The 20,021-nt window shown below is 42.8% G+C and overlaps 1 protein-coding gene across 1 annotated transcript in view; it reads right to left on the bottom strand.

Annotated features, from left to right (window-relative positions):
- Window positions 1-20,021, bottom strand: part of FAM114A1 (family with sequence similarity 114 member A1) — a 72,429-nt gene that overhangs the window by 21,864 nt on the left and 30,544 nt on the right. Inside the window, exons 4-7 of the mRNA XM_069495281.1 lie at window positions 11,265-11,378; window positions 11,035-11,141; window positions 8,566-8,700; window positions 3,646-3,798 (exon numbers count right to left, since the gene is read on the bottom strand). Of these exons, the coding sequence (XP_069351382.1) occupies window positions 3,646-3,798; window positions 8,566-8,700; window positions 11,035-11,141; window positions 11,265-11,378 (509 nt within the window). The remainder of the gene's footprint in view (window positions 1-3,645; window positions 3,799-8,565; window positions 8,701-11,034; window positions 11,142-11,264; window positions 11,379-20,021) is intronic.

Consider the following 20,021-nt stretch of genomic DNA (forward strand, 5'->3'; position numbering starts at 1 on the left):
AAATAATAAATAATCACAGATTCCTCAATAAATATTTGTGGAATGCTGACTGTACGCTTGGCACTGTGCTAAGGGTCGTCTGAACACAAGGGTAGGCAGTCTGCCTTATAACTCTTTTCCTTGAAAGGTGGTGTGTGCTGCCATTTTGAGGATTTTGTTTACTATTTAACTAGTGAGTAAAATGGCAGTGAAAATGATTAATGTTTCTATAACTTTTATTAAACACCACCTTGCCATGCCTGTTGTCACCCTAGAATCAATCTAGTCAAATGATAATAAGAGTTCCTTATATTTCCATTACAGTGTCTGAGTTTTAGCCAACGGAATGTCAGCAGGGATGATGTGCATCATTTCTGGGCCAAGATTTTAAAAACTGGGAGTGTCCCCTCTACACTCTCTTTAGGATGCTGATGCAATTCAGAAGATGATAATGCCCTGGAGGACGGTGAGGTCCAATACTGCCTTTAGACTCAGACACAGGGGAGTCCACAAGGCCCAAGGGATGTGCCTACCAGAGCCTGTACTCTCCCTTCCAGAATACTCTCCCGGTTACTGTGGCTTCTCTCTCATGGCCTGCATGGGCCTCTTCCCTAGGCGGTGCTCCTCATGGGGGTCCACGCCACTGGCCTGTGTCCCACTGGGCCCAGGGGACAGCCAAGAGTGGCTGTCTGCAGGAGGCATGGGTGAAGCTTGAACTAGGGCATCCTCACACATGCACACCAGGTTCCCTGAGGGGAGAGCCAGAGCGGGGGACACAAGGCAGGGACAGGCTGAAGGGGGCTGTAGAAATTTGAGGAGTCTGAGAATTCTGAATGGGAAGGTGGCCTTCCAGGTCATTTGAAAGGATGTTTGTCAAGGCAGGAGAACAAAATATATTTTCTTTAACAGCTTGTTTCAAAAGTTCTTTAACTTTTAAATATTTGGTATATGTAGAGCTGCCAGATAAAATATAGGATGCCTAGCTAAACTTGAATTTCAGATAAACAATGAATATGTTCTCAGTATAAGTGTATGTCCCCAATACTGCATGGGACATATGTATACCAAAAAAAAATTCACTGTTTATCTAAAGTTAAAATTTAACTAGTCAGGCTGTATTTTTATTTTTTAAATCTGGCAAACCCAGTCTAGGTCTCCATTTGTATTCTTGCTGGAGGCCTGTGGACACTGGGAGGGGCCTGGTGAGCCACAGGAGGGAGAGAGCCTGGTTCCTCAACTCCTAAATGCAGGAAGCTGCCTGCTGACCAGGCACTCCTGTCTCGGACTGTTATAGGAGTGAAGAATAAATTCAACTGTTTTAGACCCATACATTTTTAGAGCTGTTTATTATAGCACCCAGTAACCATCATTACTAAGTCAAGAAAAAATTCTGCATGCCTTACTATGAATACCACAAAAACCTCCAGGCTAGAGAAAGAGAGCAGAGCTTACGGAAGCAGTGTGCAAACAGAAGAAAATATATCCCTCCAAGGAGCAAATTTCCTTCCCAGCAACATAAGTCCTTTGGGGCTCCTTTCCAAAGGGCTGCTTCACAGCTGAAACCTGTGATAGAAATAGTCGGAACGGAATCTCTCTCCACCATGATAGCTCGTAATGTTTTTACAGGGGGGCCATGCTCCCTTGTAATACATATATTTTTAAAGTTTGGTAGAGACAGGGTCTTGCTATGCTGCTCAGGTTGGTCTTGAACTCCTGGCCTCAAGTGATCCTTCTGCCTTAGCCTCCCAAAGTGCTGGGATCATAGGTGTGAGCCACCATGGTTGGCCTCTGTAATATTTTTAATAACAATAATAAATACATGTAACATAAGCATGCATATAAAAATCAAATGTCATCAACATTATATATACATTGTTGAGTGCTTATTATGTTTTAAGCATGCTGTTACTAGCTCCACACATAATCTCGTTTGATTCTGTTAATAACCCTACGAGGTAGGTTTCATTATTATTCCCATTTTGTAGATAAGGATATTGAGGGAAGAGGAGCCCAAAACACAGCTACTGCATGGTGTTTAACAACATGTCTGACTCTAGACCCCACCTTTGCAGGGAAAACTTGTGCTTCAGCAGAGAACTGCACCGACTAGAGCGTGGGCTACTGGACTAGCAGGTTCTGAGTCTACGGGAGCAACTTCACAACTCTGAATTGTAGACAGCTGGTAACAGTGCAAACTCACTCTTGTCTGTGGACATGTGGGTGAATCCTGGGTAGCAGGGGGACAGCCTCCCCTGCTGTGGAAAAACCAGGCTCGTGTCTAAACCAGGTTTGTCGCACATTCATTTTAACATTCCCTTACTCCATATAAATTGGTGCCTCTTTGGCTTTTCCTTTGAACTGGTTACAATATCTGCCTGGTTCCCTCATTTAATTAATGAGCTAAATAAATTCTTTAACACATGGTCATTTTGTATCTGTATGAGAATCACAATTTTTCCTTTATTTTTTGAAAATTATCTTTGAACAGTTTTAACCACAAGACTCTCCCTGAAGGCTCATGGCTCACAAAAAAGGAAATAAACACAGAGAGTGACATGTCACTCGATAGTGTGGGCTGGGGAAGGGCGTCTCCATCCTGTCTGGGGCCTGTGGGTGGTGCCACGGCAGGGGTGGTCTCTCCCTGCTTAGGCTTCAGGAACTGCCTCCTCAGAGTCCACACGCAAAGCTTAGAGTCAGAAATGGCTCTGCATTGGAAGGCTCACTTCCAAATTCAGCTTCCTGTCTGAGGACCTGCCCCTCTGCAGGGAATGTCCCCAGAACGGCCCAAGGCCCATCCTTCACGGGAGGTCCAGAGGGTACTGTCCTGTGGCCTCCCCTGGAAACCGACCCCAGAGTACAGTCAGCCTGACAGCCACACGAAAGAGCCATATAAACAATTAAGTGAGTTTATAGTTTTATGGTGTTTAGAATAGTGACTAAATAAGTGCCATGTAAGTGCTCGCTAAATAATGACACACACACACACACACACACACACACGCACACACTCACATCTCACTGCAGAACCTTTAAGGAAAGAACATCACCAAACCCTGCTGATGCCGCTGCTCATCTGTTGTTTTCTGGGGGTTGCAGCGGGGGAGTGTGAACGAGCAAGGCAGGCTGGGTCTCCCAGGTTTTCTGCATGGGGGAATTCTCAAATAGAACTTCAACCCTCAGTAAGATAATTCTGCCCTTTGTGGCCCAGGCATTCTAACAGAGGGCCAAATAAATAACTATATAGACCACAAAACAAAATGCATTAAAATCTTGCCGTCTAAAAGCAGTATTAGGTGCTTTGTTTTTACTGGGTAGGAATGAAGACGGGGGGCTTGCGGGGCGTCTCCCATCTGAGTGCTATGTTACCAAGTGGAGGCAGGGGGCCGGGAGCCTGATGGCCGTGGTTTTGAGCAGCCCCGATGCAGGGCAGTGGCGACTCTTCCTGTGCTGGGTCTCTTGGGGTTGGGGTGGGGTAATAGGTTGGCACACGACAGAGAGGAGATTATACGGAGCTTGAGGGGCATCAGCCTGGGGTGTATCTGTGACCTCAGCACAATAATGAGGCTCTAAAAATGAGATATTTTAATGGCAGACTTTTCTAGTTTCTTTCATGTTTAAGATAACACGTTAAAACCTTGCTATTTCAAACGAGCAGTGCAGACATACCTTGCTTTCGCTTTCACTGGACAGAATTTCCAGGGCTTCCAGGTGTGACAGACCTTGATACTCATCGAACAGCATCCCGTAGTGCGCAGCTCTCTCCGCTGGGAGCTGCTGTGCCCGTCTCTGCCTTTCTTTCTCCTTGGCTTCCCTCAGCATCTGCAGAAACACACACTGTCGGTACACTGGATGGGGGACACGGGGAGGACTGACTTTGTATTTGAGAAGGGTGGATTTCGGTCACCTTGGAATTTCTAAAAAATGATTTTTTGATTGATGCTATTGATAATTTTTACATAATGCTCCACTTTGAATTTCACATGTTCATAATGTGCAAGGCAAAACAAAACAGAAATTCTAGGTTGGTAAGAAGCACACCACAAGCTTGACAGTGGTTTCCACCAAAGTGTCCCCACTTATATGACTGACTTTCTTAGTTTCTAAAATGCCTAAATTTTCCATAATGACCTAGTTTTATGTATACTGGGAAAGTTTAATCTCTTATGACAGGATTAATTGCAACTTTTGTACCCCAGGCAGAGTTCCAAGCAGAAATAAGCTGGTCTGATTTGATCTGAGTTCCATTATTTTTAAAATTTTGTGCGTATGGTTATTGAATATCTTCAATGAAAAAAATTAATAAATATAAACTCATAATGTATTTGTTATCAGATACTTAATACAATTAAGACTATTAGTTTATAGATTGTTAGGCTGGTTTCCAAAAGTATTGATGGTGAACCAAGTTCCTTATCCACATTAATAATTTTTCTCTGGTTATTTTTTGGTGATTAAATAAAAAGACAACAAAATGAACCCAAGTCCATCAGTTATGCCCAATTTTCTGCATTTGCTTTCTTTGATTCTAAGCATCTTTTATTTGATTCCTCATTAAGTTTACTAGGGCATTAACTTTATAGGGTTCTTTAATTTCTGTGGAGAGCCCCATAAATACACCAGCCATCACTACAAGGTCACAAGGGGAAGAACACCGAAGAGCAGACTTCCGTTTTTATTGTGTGCCAATAAAACAATCAGTCTCATTCTCCTTTTGGGTTCTTTAGGGTGCTGGCCAATAACCCACTGGGCTTCAGAGAGAACTCTCTCTCCTGTCTGTCTTGAAGACTAAATTAGTACAGGCTCTGAATTTTAGAGTTTTCCAAACAACCCAATAAAGTCATCACCGTGAATTTTTTAACACTTGCAGTAAAACCCAAGACCCCCACTTATCGCAGGGCTTGGTGGTGGCAAAATAAAATAACAAAGTGACAAGGGAATCACTTCCTTTCTCCACACCAACTTCCATCTCTAAATCTGTCCTTTGGGGTAGAGGGAAGAAGGGGTATAATGGAAGGGAAAGGGAAAACGTCACTTCGGAATGGGCAGGATTCACTCAAAGACAGGGACTGAAATTAAAACTGTCTACGGGATAAACGGGATAAACAGCTTGACAAGGGACGCTGGTTCTGTTTTCCCTCTGGAAAGAAAAGGGGAGGGGTTTTAACAGCAGTGAGTGTGATTCTGGCCTGGAGGAATTCCTGGGAGGGAAGCCATGGAGACTTACATTGGTGAGATTCCAGCACCACCTGTCCCGGTGTTATTCAGAGTGTTCCCTGTACCACCGTGACAGCACATGGGAGCAACTGAGGTAGTGCACGTATGCAATTTAGGGCGTTTGTACAGTTATGTATTCCTTTAGTGTATAAAGGAAAAATATAACAGACTGCCCTATCTCAGTGGATGAGAGCTTCATCCTTCCAGTTACTCAAAAGACCTTAGATTCATCCTTGATGACTCCTTTTATCTCATAGCTCACTTTCACTCCATCGGAAACTCTGGATCTATCTTCAAATTACACTCGGCATCAGGCATTCATCACTACCTGCCAGCCCTCCATGCTGTTCTGAGCCACCATAATCTCTTGTTTAGATACTGGCAATTGCAATTGCCCCTGGCGAGGGTGTAGGGGAGCACCCTGCAGACCACCCTCCTATTCCCAGGAGCATAAGTGAGCAAGGGCCCGGTGGCTGGGCTTGAAATCCATCCCTGAGCCTCCCAGGACTCCTCCCTACCAATCACTGGTGCAGTAGGGACACTAAGGCAGACAGTTCCTAGGAGATGGGGAACTCCTTTGTCAGCAGACTTTATGGAAGGACTCTCCCATGGCTTCACCCAGCCTTCCTCAGGCTGCACAGCAGTCTAGGACACGTCACCCAATCCTCTCTCCCTCTCCCCTTTGCTGGGGAGGGACCTGCATCTTGGTCTAATGGCTCTCCCAGCCTTCTTGGACTCCCTCCCCATCTTCTCTCATGTAGGCAATTCCCCTGATGCAAGTCTTGCACATTTAAGCCCATGTTGGTGTCTGCTTCTGGGAAGACCTAGACTGAGACACGCCGTAGCTGGTTTCTTCAACAGTCTCACCCTGGCTCCCTCCTCCCCCTACCACGTAGCACGTTGCTGTTCCTTGTTCAGACCAGACACACAGACACTCCTGCCTCGGGCCCTCTGCCTGGAATGAGTGTCTCCCAGATTTCTGCATGGTCAAGTCCCCTCTCCTTCGAGTATTTGCTCTAATGTCATCATCTGCATAAGGCCCCTCATCGTCCTCCTTAATATTTAACCTGCCCCTCACCCCACTTCCTGACGGCCTCTTCCTGCTTTGCTTTGTCTTGTTTTCTCCACAGCACCCATCATCTTCTAAAATACTAAATAATGTTTGTCTCTCCTCGCTAGATCAAAAGCTCCGTAAGGGCAGGGATTTTCATCCATTTTGGCTACCGATGTATCTCAAGTGCTTGGAACAGTGCCTGGCAGAGAGCGGACACGCAGGGTGCATCTGTGGAATGGCTGGCTGGCTGGCTGAAGTGTTACTGTTCGGAAGGAGGTTAGATCAGTAGTGTTGTGGTGATCCAGCTTAAGCAGGCCACGGGACTTGCGGGTGCAATGTTCAGGGGTGCCCCAGAATGTTCCGTACCACACTTCCTGCCATAATGGTTCAGATGTGAGATTAGGACACACACTGCAGATGGCTTGTGTGGTTCCGGGGTGACATATTTCTAGGAGCAGTGCTACCTTTTAACAGTAGATTACATGAAGATGTGATAAAAATGGTGACGGGAGCACAAAAGTTACAGTAATATGGGGAACTAACCTAGTCCAATTCTTCATGTTACAGCCGAACGGGCCACGGAGTGAGCTAGCTTCTGGACTCAGTCTCATTTCTCTCACCTCATCACCATCTTACCTAGAATATTCCCATGTGCTCATCAAATATTCTTTTGCTCCTAGACACATGGCGAACCAGTATTTCTCAGCCCCCTGAATTGAGTTAGGTGGACCATGTGACAAGTTTTGGCCAAGGGCACGAGGGTGAAAGCAACGTGTGCACTTCCAGCGCTGGTCCTCAATCGTCCCATGTGGCCCTCCACATCTTGCCCTCCCCTCTGAGGCTGGAATTAAAGGATTTCAAGACAATGGAGCCAGAAGATGTGGGCTCCGAAGAGAGCTACCCATGAAGAGCCCCCCGGGACGGAGCCTCCCATGTGAGTAGCCATACTCCTGCTGTACACTGTGGCACAAAAGGTCCTAAGCCTCACAGATATGGGGGGGTTGTTCTTTTACAACATGTGGTGTTCATTACCTCACTAATACTAATCTACCTTCTTTTTTAAGGAAGAGGAGGGCGATGGCCTGGATGATCCTGCAAAGTCCCTACCCGGGCCATAACATCAGAGTGGTCATACTTGGGTTATTTTGGAAGAGATGAGAAGAAACAGCCCGAAGTTGAAGGTTTCGGGGAGCTGCCGTGCACATGCTCCCAGGGACAGCTCTCTGTGAAGACAGCCTTCATGGGCTCCTAGTGCCCAGCCACGAGAAGATATTCTGGTCCTGCCTCTGATGTCTACAAAATCTGCTGCTGCATCAGCTGCCCCTGATTTTAATGAGGCACAGAGAGACCTGGTGTCTCAGGCTCTCGCAGAGGAAGTGGGGCGGGGCATGCCTGCACTCTGGGGATAGACTGGCGGCATGTGCCATCTGGAAGAGCAAGTTCAATGTTAGAGCTTGATATTTGGAAAATAAGATAAATATTATTTTTAATTTTCTTGACTACCGTGAGTAAGCAAAGAGATTATTATGTTTCTTAAGGAGGGCTGGAAAACTTTAGTGCTGCGCTGGAAGTGTGAGAGGAGAAGCCCATCCTTGCACATATCGAGAGAAACAGAAATTAAAATTCCAATAAGATACCATTTCCACCTCATATATTGATACATAACAATGACCACAACAACAACTAACATTTCTGAGTGTTAAGTATGAGCTGGGTTCTATTCTAACTCATTTAATCCTCATAACGAAGTTATTAGTAAGTACTGTCGTTATACCCAGTGTACAGATGAGTAAACTGAGGCACAGAGGAACTAAGTAACCTGTCCAAGGTCATGCAGCTAATAAATGGTTGAGCTGGGATACATACAATGGCATATATGGAACAATCTTCAAGAAATTATTATGTGAATAAAGTATAAAAGAGTATCATTAGTATGCCACCATTTGGTTGAAAAAGTATGTGTATATGTATGTGCATGCATGTACACATGTATAGATACGTATATATATGTATGTATGTATAGCTACATATGCATTCATATATCTATATGTATAAGATTACCTGTATCTCTCTTCACATATTCATATTTAGGTGACATCTCTGATAGACTCCATAAGAAAACTGTTAACAGTGGTTTCTCCTTTGAGGAATTGAGTGGCTGAGGAAAGGGGTGTATTAGAAATTCAATTTTCATTCTCTACTCTTTGGTGCCATTTGAATTTGGATTATGTGCTTTAAATCCCCTATTCAAAAAGATAAACAAAAATTTATTTACTTTATTGACTGGAAGAGAAAATTGCAATAGTATACAATCCAACCTGAGACAAGGAAACGGTTCTCTCCATGAGGGTCTTGGTCCGCTTAAAGCCTGGATCACTTTCCGCGAGGACATTCATGGTTTTCTTGCCGATGAACTCCAGAGCATCGAGACCTCCAGCCAGGACGCTCTTACCCTGTGGAGGAGACGACTGCATGAGCCTGGAGTTCCAGGTTTTGCTGCTTCACAGCAGTCAGCAACTCCTAGGTAAGTGGCACTATCTACCTTCATATATTAAAATCAATATGAAGTCACAATTTTTTCTCATCAGATTTATCACCCATTTGATCCTTTTTTTTTCCTTTGGAAAAGCATATGTTATATAATTTGTAGGACATACAATGTTATTAAAAATGATGCTTAGAAAAAAACTACAGCACATTAGGGATGCAGTTTACTGACGCTGTGCATGAACAGATATGTATTTCAGACATGAAATTAACAGTGACCTAGTTGCTGTTTTCATTTGAAAAATTTTTAAACGAAGTAACAGAATTATTTGGAACAGTCCATTAAAATGGCAAATACTCTTGCTAATTTAGGGAATTCTTTAATCTAAGGCCTTGGAGCGTAGGACCTTCAGGCTGTGTCAGACAGCTCTGGAATACTTTCAGAAACTAGCAATAACTGCCATTAATTAGTACATTCATGAACTAAGATAGGTTGATTTCCATGTACTTCTGGCTTTAGAAACTGTTCTGTTATATAGTTATCCCCCTATAAATCCCTTTGTCAGCCACTGTCTTCTTGAAAAAAAATTAAGATAACCAAGACCTACCCACATAAACTATTCAAGTGAACAGAACTGTGTACATTTTTTGCGACCTCCTCTGTATATACATCTCAACTGTTTAACTGTAATTACAATATGCACACATCTGTGTTTTTTCCCACCATACATAAAAAGATATAAATTATATTTTATTATATTATTAACTATATGCATTTTCTAATCTTCGTAATTATCATTAAATAGCAATATTCAATTTCATTGAATTAATATACTTTATTAGTCACGTCCATCTTGGGCATTTAGACTTTGTTTTCAGATCTGGGAGACGATCAATAATCATGCTGTGAAATGGATTTTCAAATGAATGTACTTTGGGAGGATGATGGGATCTCAGTCATTCACACTTCTGTGTAATCTGACTTATTGTCTACTACCATCCTGAGAGGGGTTACTTTAGCACAAAGTAAAATGGGGACGTTTCGTAAGGCAGACCTGGGGGGTGGGTGCCTGGCACTTGGGAAAAGGGGGTCATGGAGGCTGCAGAGAGCACAGAAAGGAACATGAAGATACCAAAGCAAACGCAGAGTGCCCTGTGTCCTACAGGCAGGCTGTGAATTCGTGTCTTAGACCAGAGACCCTGAAGGAGCTTCCCCATCCCCAATTCTACAGACTCCTCCGTGGGGGTGCCTGACTCGAACTGCTACTTGGCTCCGAAAACATACTTGCTGCTGCTCCTTCACTCTACCCAGTCCAGAGTCCTCAAGCAGCAAGGAGGAGAGCAGGCGTTTTCTGTATTTCTGCCATGCCCTGACCCCAGAGTCTGGGTAAGATATTCTCACACTGTCCATAGCCCTCGTTTCTTTCCATGCTACACTGCGTTTATCTGCCGAGCTGCCTCAGTCTTCCAGGATGTCGTGCCCTCTTGTTTGCCAGCCGATGTCCAGCATCTAGCATAGCTCCTGGCACACGGTGAGGGCTAATCACGTTTGTGTTTTTATACATGAATGAAAAACGGGACACAAACCGTATTGTATAAAAACTAGTTAATTGGTTCTATGTATTAGAACATAAACCTTTTCCTCCTGACCCTGAGCACCAGCAAGCTGCCTCTTCTCAGTCGAGGTGCTTTTTTCCTTTTCTCATTGCTCATCAGTGTGCTGTTGTCAATATCGAGCTTCTTTTAAGAGGCAGGCAGGGATCTGGGGGGATAAACTTAGGGTGATGTGAGTTGGGGGAGAGTGGGAATTAGGAGGTAGGGATGGAGCAAGAACGTTGATCTGTGTCTGGAAACACTTTAGAAACATATCCGAGCTATTATTCCTGACTCATTACTCGTACTTTTTTATTTGAACGGTTTTATGATTTTTCAAATTTAGGGTTCAGAGAAACAGACCATTTAGGAAAAACAGTTGTCCCAGCTCTGACAAAGACTCCTCTCTCCCTGCAACCAGAGGCTGTCCTTGCTGCAGTTAGAAAGGACACTGTTAAATCAGACTGAAAAATGTTCCACTAAACAGCTCCTTTCTTTTAAACCTAAAACATATTTCATTTTGCCCTTATTATTCTGGATACAAGGTTATTCCTACTCTGTAGCAGAAAGCATTAAAAAGCCCATAATGCAAAGTTATGAGCAAGGCCATCTTTTCTCTGATGTATCTAGGTCATCGGTAAATAGAAATATCAAAAGAAGGCCCTGGGAAACACACGGGGACAGAGAGGAAGCAGCTAATGACTTACTGTGTTTTGAACCACATTGGTGATGGCTGACAGCATGCCCCGAGACCCTGACGAAGGAGAAGTGGGTGGGCTTTCTGCAGGCCCCTGATCTGCAGTCACATCTGTTACTAAAGAGAAAAAAAATCCTTTTAGAGTTCATTTTGCAGATCCTAACTCGGAGACCTTGTAGTCGTGCACATGGTACAATAAAGCCCAAGTCCAAGAACACCCAAAGTAAACACACTACTCACTTTCAGGGACTCTGTTTTCAGTATCAGTTTGAGCCCCTTCGGAAGATCCCGAATTTACACTATGAATCCGTAGGGTGGCTCCTGCTTTTTCCTTGACTGCTGTCAATCCATGACCTGTTGGGAAATAAAAATATGGTTCATGGATACATTAGAAATCCATGGTGTGCAGATCTTCTAATCTTATAAAAGTTGTAGATGTACGTCTTGACTGAAAGCAAGTGGTCAAGAGCAGAGGAATGCCTGCTCCCTCAGACGTTGGTTCCGATCTGAGCACAGCTTCGCCACTGGCTGGGTGAGTGACCTTGGAGAAGTTACCTAGCCTCCCTGTGACTCAGTTTCCTCATGGGGTTACTGTGAGAAGCAAATGAGATAAATGTACATGAAGTCCTCCCAGATGTTGTCTTGTTCTCTTTTTGCTGCTCAGCCACCTCGCTATCCACCTGGGGTTCCAAACCGAAGACGCTGTCTTTGCATGGCGGACCTGTCTTATTCCCTCTGCTCCTCTGTGAGTTTCTCACGGCACATAGTCCTCATCCGTTTTCTCATTCCTTGCAGGCCCAGCACATCGCAGGTGCTCGATTAGTGCTGCTCGAATTGAAATCAGCTGGGCCTCAACATGCTCCTTCCAAGGCTCAGGCATTCCTTCAGGCTCGGAGAACAAGGGGTCTGGAGCCCACGTCCCCACATCAAAAGGCAAGTCAGTGAGGAAACCAGGAAGGTCACTCAGTAACTCTGATAGCCGTCTTAAGCAGGAATGGTCCAAACAAGCTTTCGCAGGGTCAGCAGGCTGAAGGGCACTGGTCTTACTCCATCTGAGCAGGGGCAGTAGCTATATTCTCCGGGGCCAGCACAGTGAGTATTCAATAACTGCTGCGTGAATACAGAGCTGACCTTACTGCCCACACAGGAAAACCCCAACCCCTAACCTGATAGGGAAATAGCCCTGTCTACATTTTATTCTGGAGAGATTCTTCCCCTTTTGAGACCCTTCTGATGAGCTATAGCTTTTCTTAGTTGCCAAACGCAATGAAGGAATTCATAGCCTACTGACGGTCCCAAGTGGCCCTCGGAGTTCTTGAAGGAGAAGCAGCATGGGCTGCCATCGTCACACACTCACATCGCCCTTTCCTAAGGGACCTGGGCAACCTCAGGCTGTTAAAACGCAAGGCAGCGGCAATATTAATAAGTCCCAAGTCACAGCAGGACTTGAGAGCTAAATAGAACCACCTAGTCTTAGAAGGCACTGGTAAAATGACGAGCTAGTTGTCCATCTCCTGAATATGAAAGAGGAAAACATGGATGAATCCCAAACCCAAAGAGTAGTATTTTATCAACTGTAACCTTACTTATCAGAGGGTCTTAACATAAATAAGACACTGATATTTACCAAATATAGGACTAATTATATCCAGTGGAAACCACCTGTCATTATACATGACCCAGAAAACTCTGAAACTTAAGAAACATTATTTACCCTATCTACAACTTTAATTACATATAGAAATATCTCTCTATTCATGTGCAGATCATTAGACACAATCAGAACTCATTAAGGAGTTACTTGAAAAACTGAAGACGTTCTATAATTGCTAAAATTAAGACTTGAATTCTCTCTAGCTTCCAGTGAATTCCAAGCATTTCAATGGAAACGTAACTGAAGTTTCGGTAACACATTTAAGTAATAGCATATAATCATCTAACTCTTTTACATATTGAGTCCATACTCCCTGCCATTAAAAAAAAAACCATATGTCTTCCAGAAGGAAATGATGTACATCCAGATCTCACCCCATGATTCTCATCTAGATTCTGAGAGCCGCATCAAGGAATAAATGAGCTGAGGAGGCGGGGAGGCACCGTCTGCTTCACTGTCTTTGCTTAAGTTATACGAGAAAGATGAGTACACAGCCTTCCCTCAGATCATTTCAGGGTTTAATGAACCTCATATTCATTATCTTCTCTTTTACCTTATCCGCCCCGTGCAGGTTAGGGCCATATCTGGTTCTTTTTGAAGGGAAAAACAGCTTCTCACAGTCTCAGAACACAAACGATCATGAATATGTATGTATAAACTGCCTCTAGAAAAACCACTTTGTTTCTGGAAGGAAACACCATTTTTATGTGCATACAAATGGGATGTGTCTGTTTAGGAGACATGAAAAGAGGCTGCTACGCCAACTATATTTTCTGATTAACAATTCTTTTTCTGATTTTTTTTTGTTAGTCAAAGTATCTCTTTACTGCATTCTACTAGAAATATAAAGTTAGGCTTTATATATATGTATAAGCTGTAATTTTTCATAGACAAGGTTTAGACACTATGCCACACCCTACTCTGAAGAGTAACTTCTAAAAACTTTACTTAGTCTGACATCTAGTGCCCAGAACAAGAAAATAATAACATGGAGTCACTGTCACCTTTTGACTGGGAGTGATTCATTTCCAGAGGTATTGATTGGGTTCTACTAATAAGAGAAAAATAACAAATATGAGTAACACTATATGTATAGTTCATGGATTAATTTCTTCATGTCATCATGAACCCTAAGTATCCTCAAAATATGAGACCCCTCTAAATTCCATGGTTCTAAGGATGGAATATCCCCCCTCCTTGACTTATTGCAGTAAAAGGTGATTACTGCAATGAAGATAATAAGAATGTTGTATAAATGCTGTTGCACTGTATCATTTTAAAATAAATGTTAAACAATTGCCTGGTGTTTAATTTATCAGCTATACTCTAGTGGAAAACACCTTAAACTTAGGAGCCAAGAGTCTTGTGGAGGAATTCTGGTTCCATCACTTCTTAGCTGTGTGATGTTGGTGAGCTATTTAACCTGAGTCTCTGCTGCTGTGTCTTCTCTGAAAGGAGAATTACAACACCTACCTCCCAGGGTTTTGTGAGACTAAGGAGAAACATGTGAAACCCCTGCTATAGCCAACACTTATTGAGCACTTACTATGTTCCAGGCACTGTACTAAATACTTTTATAAGGCAAATTATCTCATTCAATAATCTCACCAACCTTATGAGGTAAGGGACAGTATTATACCCATTTCACAACTCAGAAATCTGAGATCTGGTGAGATGAAATCACTTGCCCAAGTTCCTAAAGCCAATTAGTGATAGAGGCAGGATTCCAACCCAGTCATTCCGACTCTAAAACCCATGTTATATAAAGAAAGTTTTATATGTCATTTATAGCTGATTAAATGTCATTTCAATCCCATGTCTATAACTTCTTGGTAGGAGCGTCCTCCTTTCTAAAACATTGTTTTTTCCAAAATGAGCTTGACTTGCTTTACCTTGACCAAAAACCAAGGTGAAGGTCACCTCCACTGTGAAACCTTGCCCTAACCCTCCCCCTCCCAGCTGTGTCTTGTGGTAGCACAGCTGGTGATTTTAGGATCATCTCTGTGCTGTGCAGGCTGAGTTCTCAAGACACTGGGTCATGCTATCTTAACACATCTACTTCAATTTTTCTTCTCAAAATGCACTGTGGTTTTACCAAGCCCTCTTCTTGTTAGTTCCACTGAGATAAAAAAGCCATTGAAGGGACACCTCTCCTTTTTCTGGAAAGATGAAATAATTTGCTGCTGGTGGGAGGTTCTCTCTGACCAAGTGCTAACTCAGGGAAGCAACAGTGGTTCTCCATAGCACCCTAAGGGACTGGGTGCTCAGCGGGTACTTTCTGTGGGGCCCATATGCTGAAAGACACCAAAGAGGGCACCAGCTAATTCATCAGGAGAGTTTCTCTCTTTTAGATTACTTCATTTAAAAGTACATTTCCTTCTTTTTCTTTTCTTTTTACTTTGTTTTTCTTCTTTTTAAAAAATGTATATACAAAAAAGAAATTAAAAAAAACCCATAATATCATTTCCCTGATATATCTGGATGAATTTGTTTCCTCATTTTTTGTGGTAAAATGCACATAAGATTTATCAGCTTAACCATTCCTAAGTGTAACATTCAGTAAAATCAAATATACTCACAATGTTGCACAACCATCACCACCATCCATCTCCAGGACTCTTTTCCTCTTATAAAACCGAAAACCTATGCCCACTGAACAATAATTCCCCATTGCCCCTTCCCACCAGCTCCTGGCAACCATCATTCTTTCTGTCTCTACGATTTTGACTACTCTGAGCACCTCATGTAATGGAACCACATAGCATTTGTCTGTCTGTCACTGACTTCTTTCACTTGGCATGATGTCCTTAAAGTTCATCCATGTTGGATCATGTGTGAGAAGTGCCTTCCTTTTCGAGGCTCAGTAATATTCCTTTGCAGGTATATAGCACATTTTGCTTATCCGGTCATCTGTGGATAGTCACTGGGGCTGCTTCCATGTTTTAGCTCTTGTGAATAATGCTGCTGTGATCATGGGTCTCTTACAGACCGTGTGTTCAACTCTTTGGGATATAGACCCAGAAGTGGAACTGCTGGATCATATGGTAATTCTCTTTTTACTTTTTTGAGGAACTGCTATACCATCTTCTACAGTGGCAGCACCATTTTTTTATTCCACCAACACCATGCAAAGGTTCCAATCACTTCCCATCAGCACCAACACTTGTTTTCTGCTTTTTTGATAGTGCTCATCCTAATGGGTGGGAGCCAGTGTCTCCCTGGAGTTTTGATTTGCATTTCTCTAGTGCTGTTGAGCACCTTTCCACATGCTAATTTTTAACATGAAAATATTTGTAATATTAGGAAATCCAAAGAGTACAGAAACACAGACAGCAGAAGGTGAACCAGCCTCTTTGTGCTTAGACAGCTTCTAGGGACATAACAGGCAATAGGGTGTGTGAGCTTTTAAGGGCCTCTGGAAATAATTAAGACCTGGAAAAATTGTTGGCTTTAAAAGACAAAAAAGAAAATTGCAAATTAGAAATTAATATTTACTTAAATGTATTCAAAACACAATATTGGATCAACTGGTCAACCTATCATTCAAATAAATTCAACTCTTATGTATTTTTTTATATTTTTAAATTATATTTAATGAGAGATGTGGGTGCATTTTGATGCATTTGGTGTAATATAGGAGGGACTTCCAAAAGGAGGAGTGCTCAGAGCTTTTAAAAGCTTTTAAAAGCTTTTAAAAGTGGCCCTGTCTCTCCCCTCCACCATTTCCTCCTGAAGATAACAACTCTAATTTACTTCTTGTGATTCCCTTCAGGAAAAAAAAAAGCACATATACCTACATATAAGTATTGTGGACCCGGCTTTTTCCACTTGGCAACATGTAGTTGAAGTCTCAGCACACACAGACAGTGGTAGATGCTGTGTGTTGTCTGGGACCACGGTGCTCATTCTCCCTGATGCTGGGAGTGTGGTCTACTGACAGCTCTCAACTAAATGCCTCCTTCTGAATTGCCCTTGTTCCAGGCAGTTCCCCAGGTTTCCCCAAGACTGTACTACAATGACTGATGAACGGGGGGGCTTGGTGATACAAAGGCCCTGCCCCATTAACGGGAGACATCTCTGAAGAGTCATTCAAACCCCAAGCTCCCTACAGGACAGGCTGAGACCGCTGCTGCAACTGCACGTAGTCCAACTTCTCCCTTGGCCCAGCTCTGCTTCCCAATCCTTCCCTCCCTTGCAAAGCTTGTTCTCTGGGGGGTTGGTGTGTATGGAAGGTACTAACATCTGATGTGTTTATTTACTTTTCGAAATTACTATTGTTCCCCTTCAAAGCCCTGGGGTTGATATTATGAGAGAGAGAGAGTGTGTGTGTGTGTGTGTGTGTGTGTATTCTGTATATATACACACACACACACACACACACACATTGTGTTTCTGACTCTTCTGTCAATGGATTCAAGATATTATAAAAAGTGGTGAAGTGCAGTTGTTTAGAAAAACATGTTGCTACTGCCACGCTCAACTAAAAGCAAACTATAGTGTGGCAAAAACAGGAACTGATTAACCTTCCTTTTGGAAAAGTCTTCCTTCTCCATAATCACGGTTGATGTCCACTCTGTAATCAAATGCTCACTTCCCTTTAGGTTCAAAATTGACAAGAAGTGTTACTGCACTGACAATGTCTGCCTAGCAGTCCAACAGAAATTCATTACCCCTGAGACTTATTCACAGATTCTACAGGATTGTGGACAAACTCCAAGTATTAATCCTATTATCTTTGTATCAATGATCCTTGAGAATTTCCACATCGTCAGCAATGTCACCTTCAGAAATGAATCTATGCCATAGTGATTTACACAGTGCGGAGTTCTCATCGTAGTACCAGTTTGACAAGTTTGCCATTCTCTGTAACAAACACTGTCATTATTTCTGACAGGACTGGTAGAAGAGTTTCATTAGAATGTGCAGAAGGAAAAAACTGTGTAACTTGGGAGAGGATGGGGAAAGGGAACAGTGGTAATTTTGAAAAGTAAATAAACAGATCAGATACATTCCACATACGCCAACCCCCAACCCTAGGCACTCTTGCATAAGGTGTTCAGACTCATAAAACTGTCACAGCTAGAATTCCAAATAAACAGTCAGGTCTTTGGTGTATCTAGAAATAAATTACTCTGTTCTACTATAGAGTTTTTTCTTTGGTATACTTGCGTATGTTACAGCTCATTTTCATTATTGGTCTATCACTCTCAGCTTAGCGATATATTTTAGGAATAAGTCGAGTCTATAAGATGCTCGTGGGAAATCAGCTGGTTCTCACATCACTTAGAAATTACCATCAAAATTCCTTTTTTTGTTACATTTTCCTACATTGTTTTTTTTTTTATATTTCCCACTATGGTTTTTGCCTAGAAAAAGTAAGCATTTTTACTGTATTTTATGAACGTGTCTAAAGGCACGAGTGGCAGATGATCAAGTCTTAGAATGCGGTGATGGTGCGGCTATGGGTGAACCTAACACAACAGTTAAGGCCTGTCCGAAAAGAATTGCTGACCGGAAAGTGTCTGACATCATGCATGCGTTGAGCAGGTCACTTTTTCTCACTTTCCCTTAACCTTAGGGTCAAAGCAGTGAGGCAAAAGATAAACTATAAAAGTAAACAGCAGGTAAATGTCAATCAATTTTCTGTATTTTTCCACTCAGCACAGTGGTTACAAATATCTTTCTCCTTCTAACATACCCACACTTTATGGAATCATCAAATTCTGGAAGTTGGAAGGGACTTTAGAATATCTCAAGTTCCCCTACCCACATTTTTCCATATAAAGAACCTGAATCTGAGAGAGGTTAAGTGCATGGTGTAGCTAGTTGGTGCCAGTCTCTTATGATCACAAGGTTAGTAGCATTCAGGACCTGGTCTTGGGTCTTATGACCCATGGTACTGTGCTCATTCCCCAAGAACACCGCCTTCCCAATGTTTCTATCCTCCAATTACTCCCCTGCCAACTCTCAACAGTTCTAACTATTCTAACTGCAGTTTTTCAACAACTGGTAGAAGTATTGGTTTCTATTTCTAGTGCTCAATTGACAGCTTTGTGTTTTGTTAAGGACTATGTGTTTCGCACTCCTATCTGCAACTGGAATTACCCTGGGGGTAGCATGAGCTTTCTGAGTGGAAATCAATTGCAATTGAACATGCGGTTATTTTCTTTCTTTACTTTCCACAGGCAATTTGTAAACCTTCATGAGCTTGTCTACCGCTGTGAGTGATCTGTTTTCCAATAGTTTCTTTGCCCAATGATAATAAACTGTTCGTGCTGCAAAGCCCTGGGGTTGATATTATGCCTGTACATAATGGCATCTGTGTCTAACCTGCCTCTCTCAACCCCAAGACAGCAGCTCAGCACAGACCCCAGTCCAGGAAGGCACCCACAACTTCTTCAAGCCTGTGTGTACAGATGGTTGAGCTCCATTCCAACCTCTGCTTCAGGCCGTGGGACTGGCTATGGCATCTCCCCATGTGTGGGATACCTGCGACCCCTGTTACCTTTCGGGAATCAAATTCCCAGCCACTCCTTCTTGTTTCCAGCCTTGGAACCCATGACTTCAGCCTCTTCTTATGCTACATGATTTAGTTCTGTATAAGGTCCACAAAGATGCTTATCTAGTTGTGAAGTATACACTGTTATTGTTTTAGCTATTATTACTACGTAAAAGTCACAGCATGTCCTGAACAGAAGTGTCTAAACTATGCTTTAGGAGCAACTTAGGGATGGTACTCCCATTTATATTTCTACTGCATTTATTGAGGTAATGATGACGGGTGGTGATGAACAATTTTAGTGCCTGCTTTTCTAAAAATAGCTCTAAAATTTTTCCAAAGGCATTTTTAGAAAGAGCATCAATATTTCAACAATTTTATGATCTTCCTCATGTACCCTTTGCCATTGTGGGTGCAAACAAGAGAAAATGCCAAGACTCACTTGGTTTTCAAAATTCTAGCATGTCGCCAGCACCATTAAAAAATACAGAGTTTCTGGGGTTGGTGGTGTAACTCATAAGGATTTCGAACGGAAAAGAGAAGTGTGGTAGGAGGTACGGCCACGCAGCACACAGTGACGTCTCCGTCAGCAGTGGGCCACAGGCACGACAGCGGTCTTGTGAGATTACAATGCCTATTTTTACTGTACCTTTTCAGTTTAGATATGTTTAGATGCACAAATACTTACCATTGTGCTCCAACTGCAGTATTAGTCCAGTAACGTGCTGCCCAGGTCTGTCTGCGGATACAGTGAGCCACCCCACACAGATGTGTGTGAATACACTCTGTGATGCTCGCACAATGATGAAATCACCTAACAAAGCGCTTCTCAGAATGTACGCCC

Source organism: Eulemur rufifrons, chromosome 19, assembly GCF_041146395.1.
Source record: "Eulemur rufifrons isolate Redbay chromosome 19, OSU_ERuf_1, whole genome shotgun sequence".
Classification (NCBI taxonomy): Eukaryota; Metazoa; Chordata; class Mammalia; order Primates; family Lemuridae; genus Eulemur; species Eulemur rufifrons.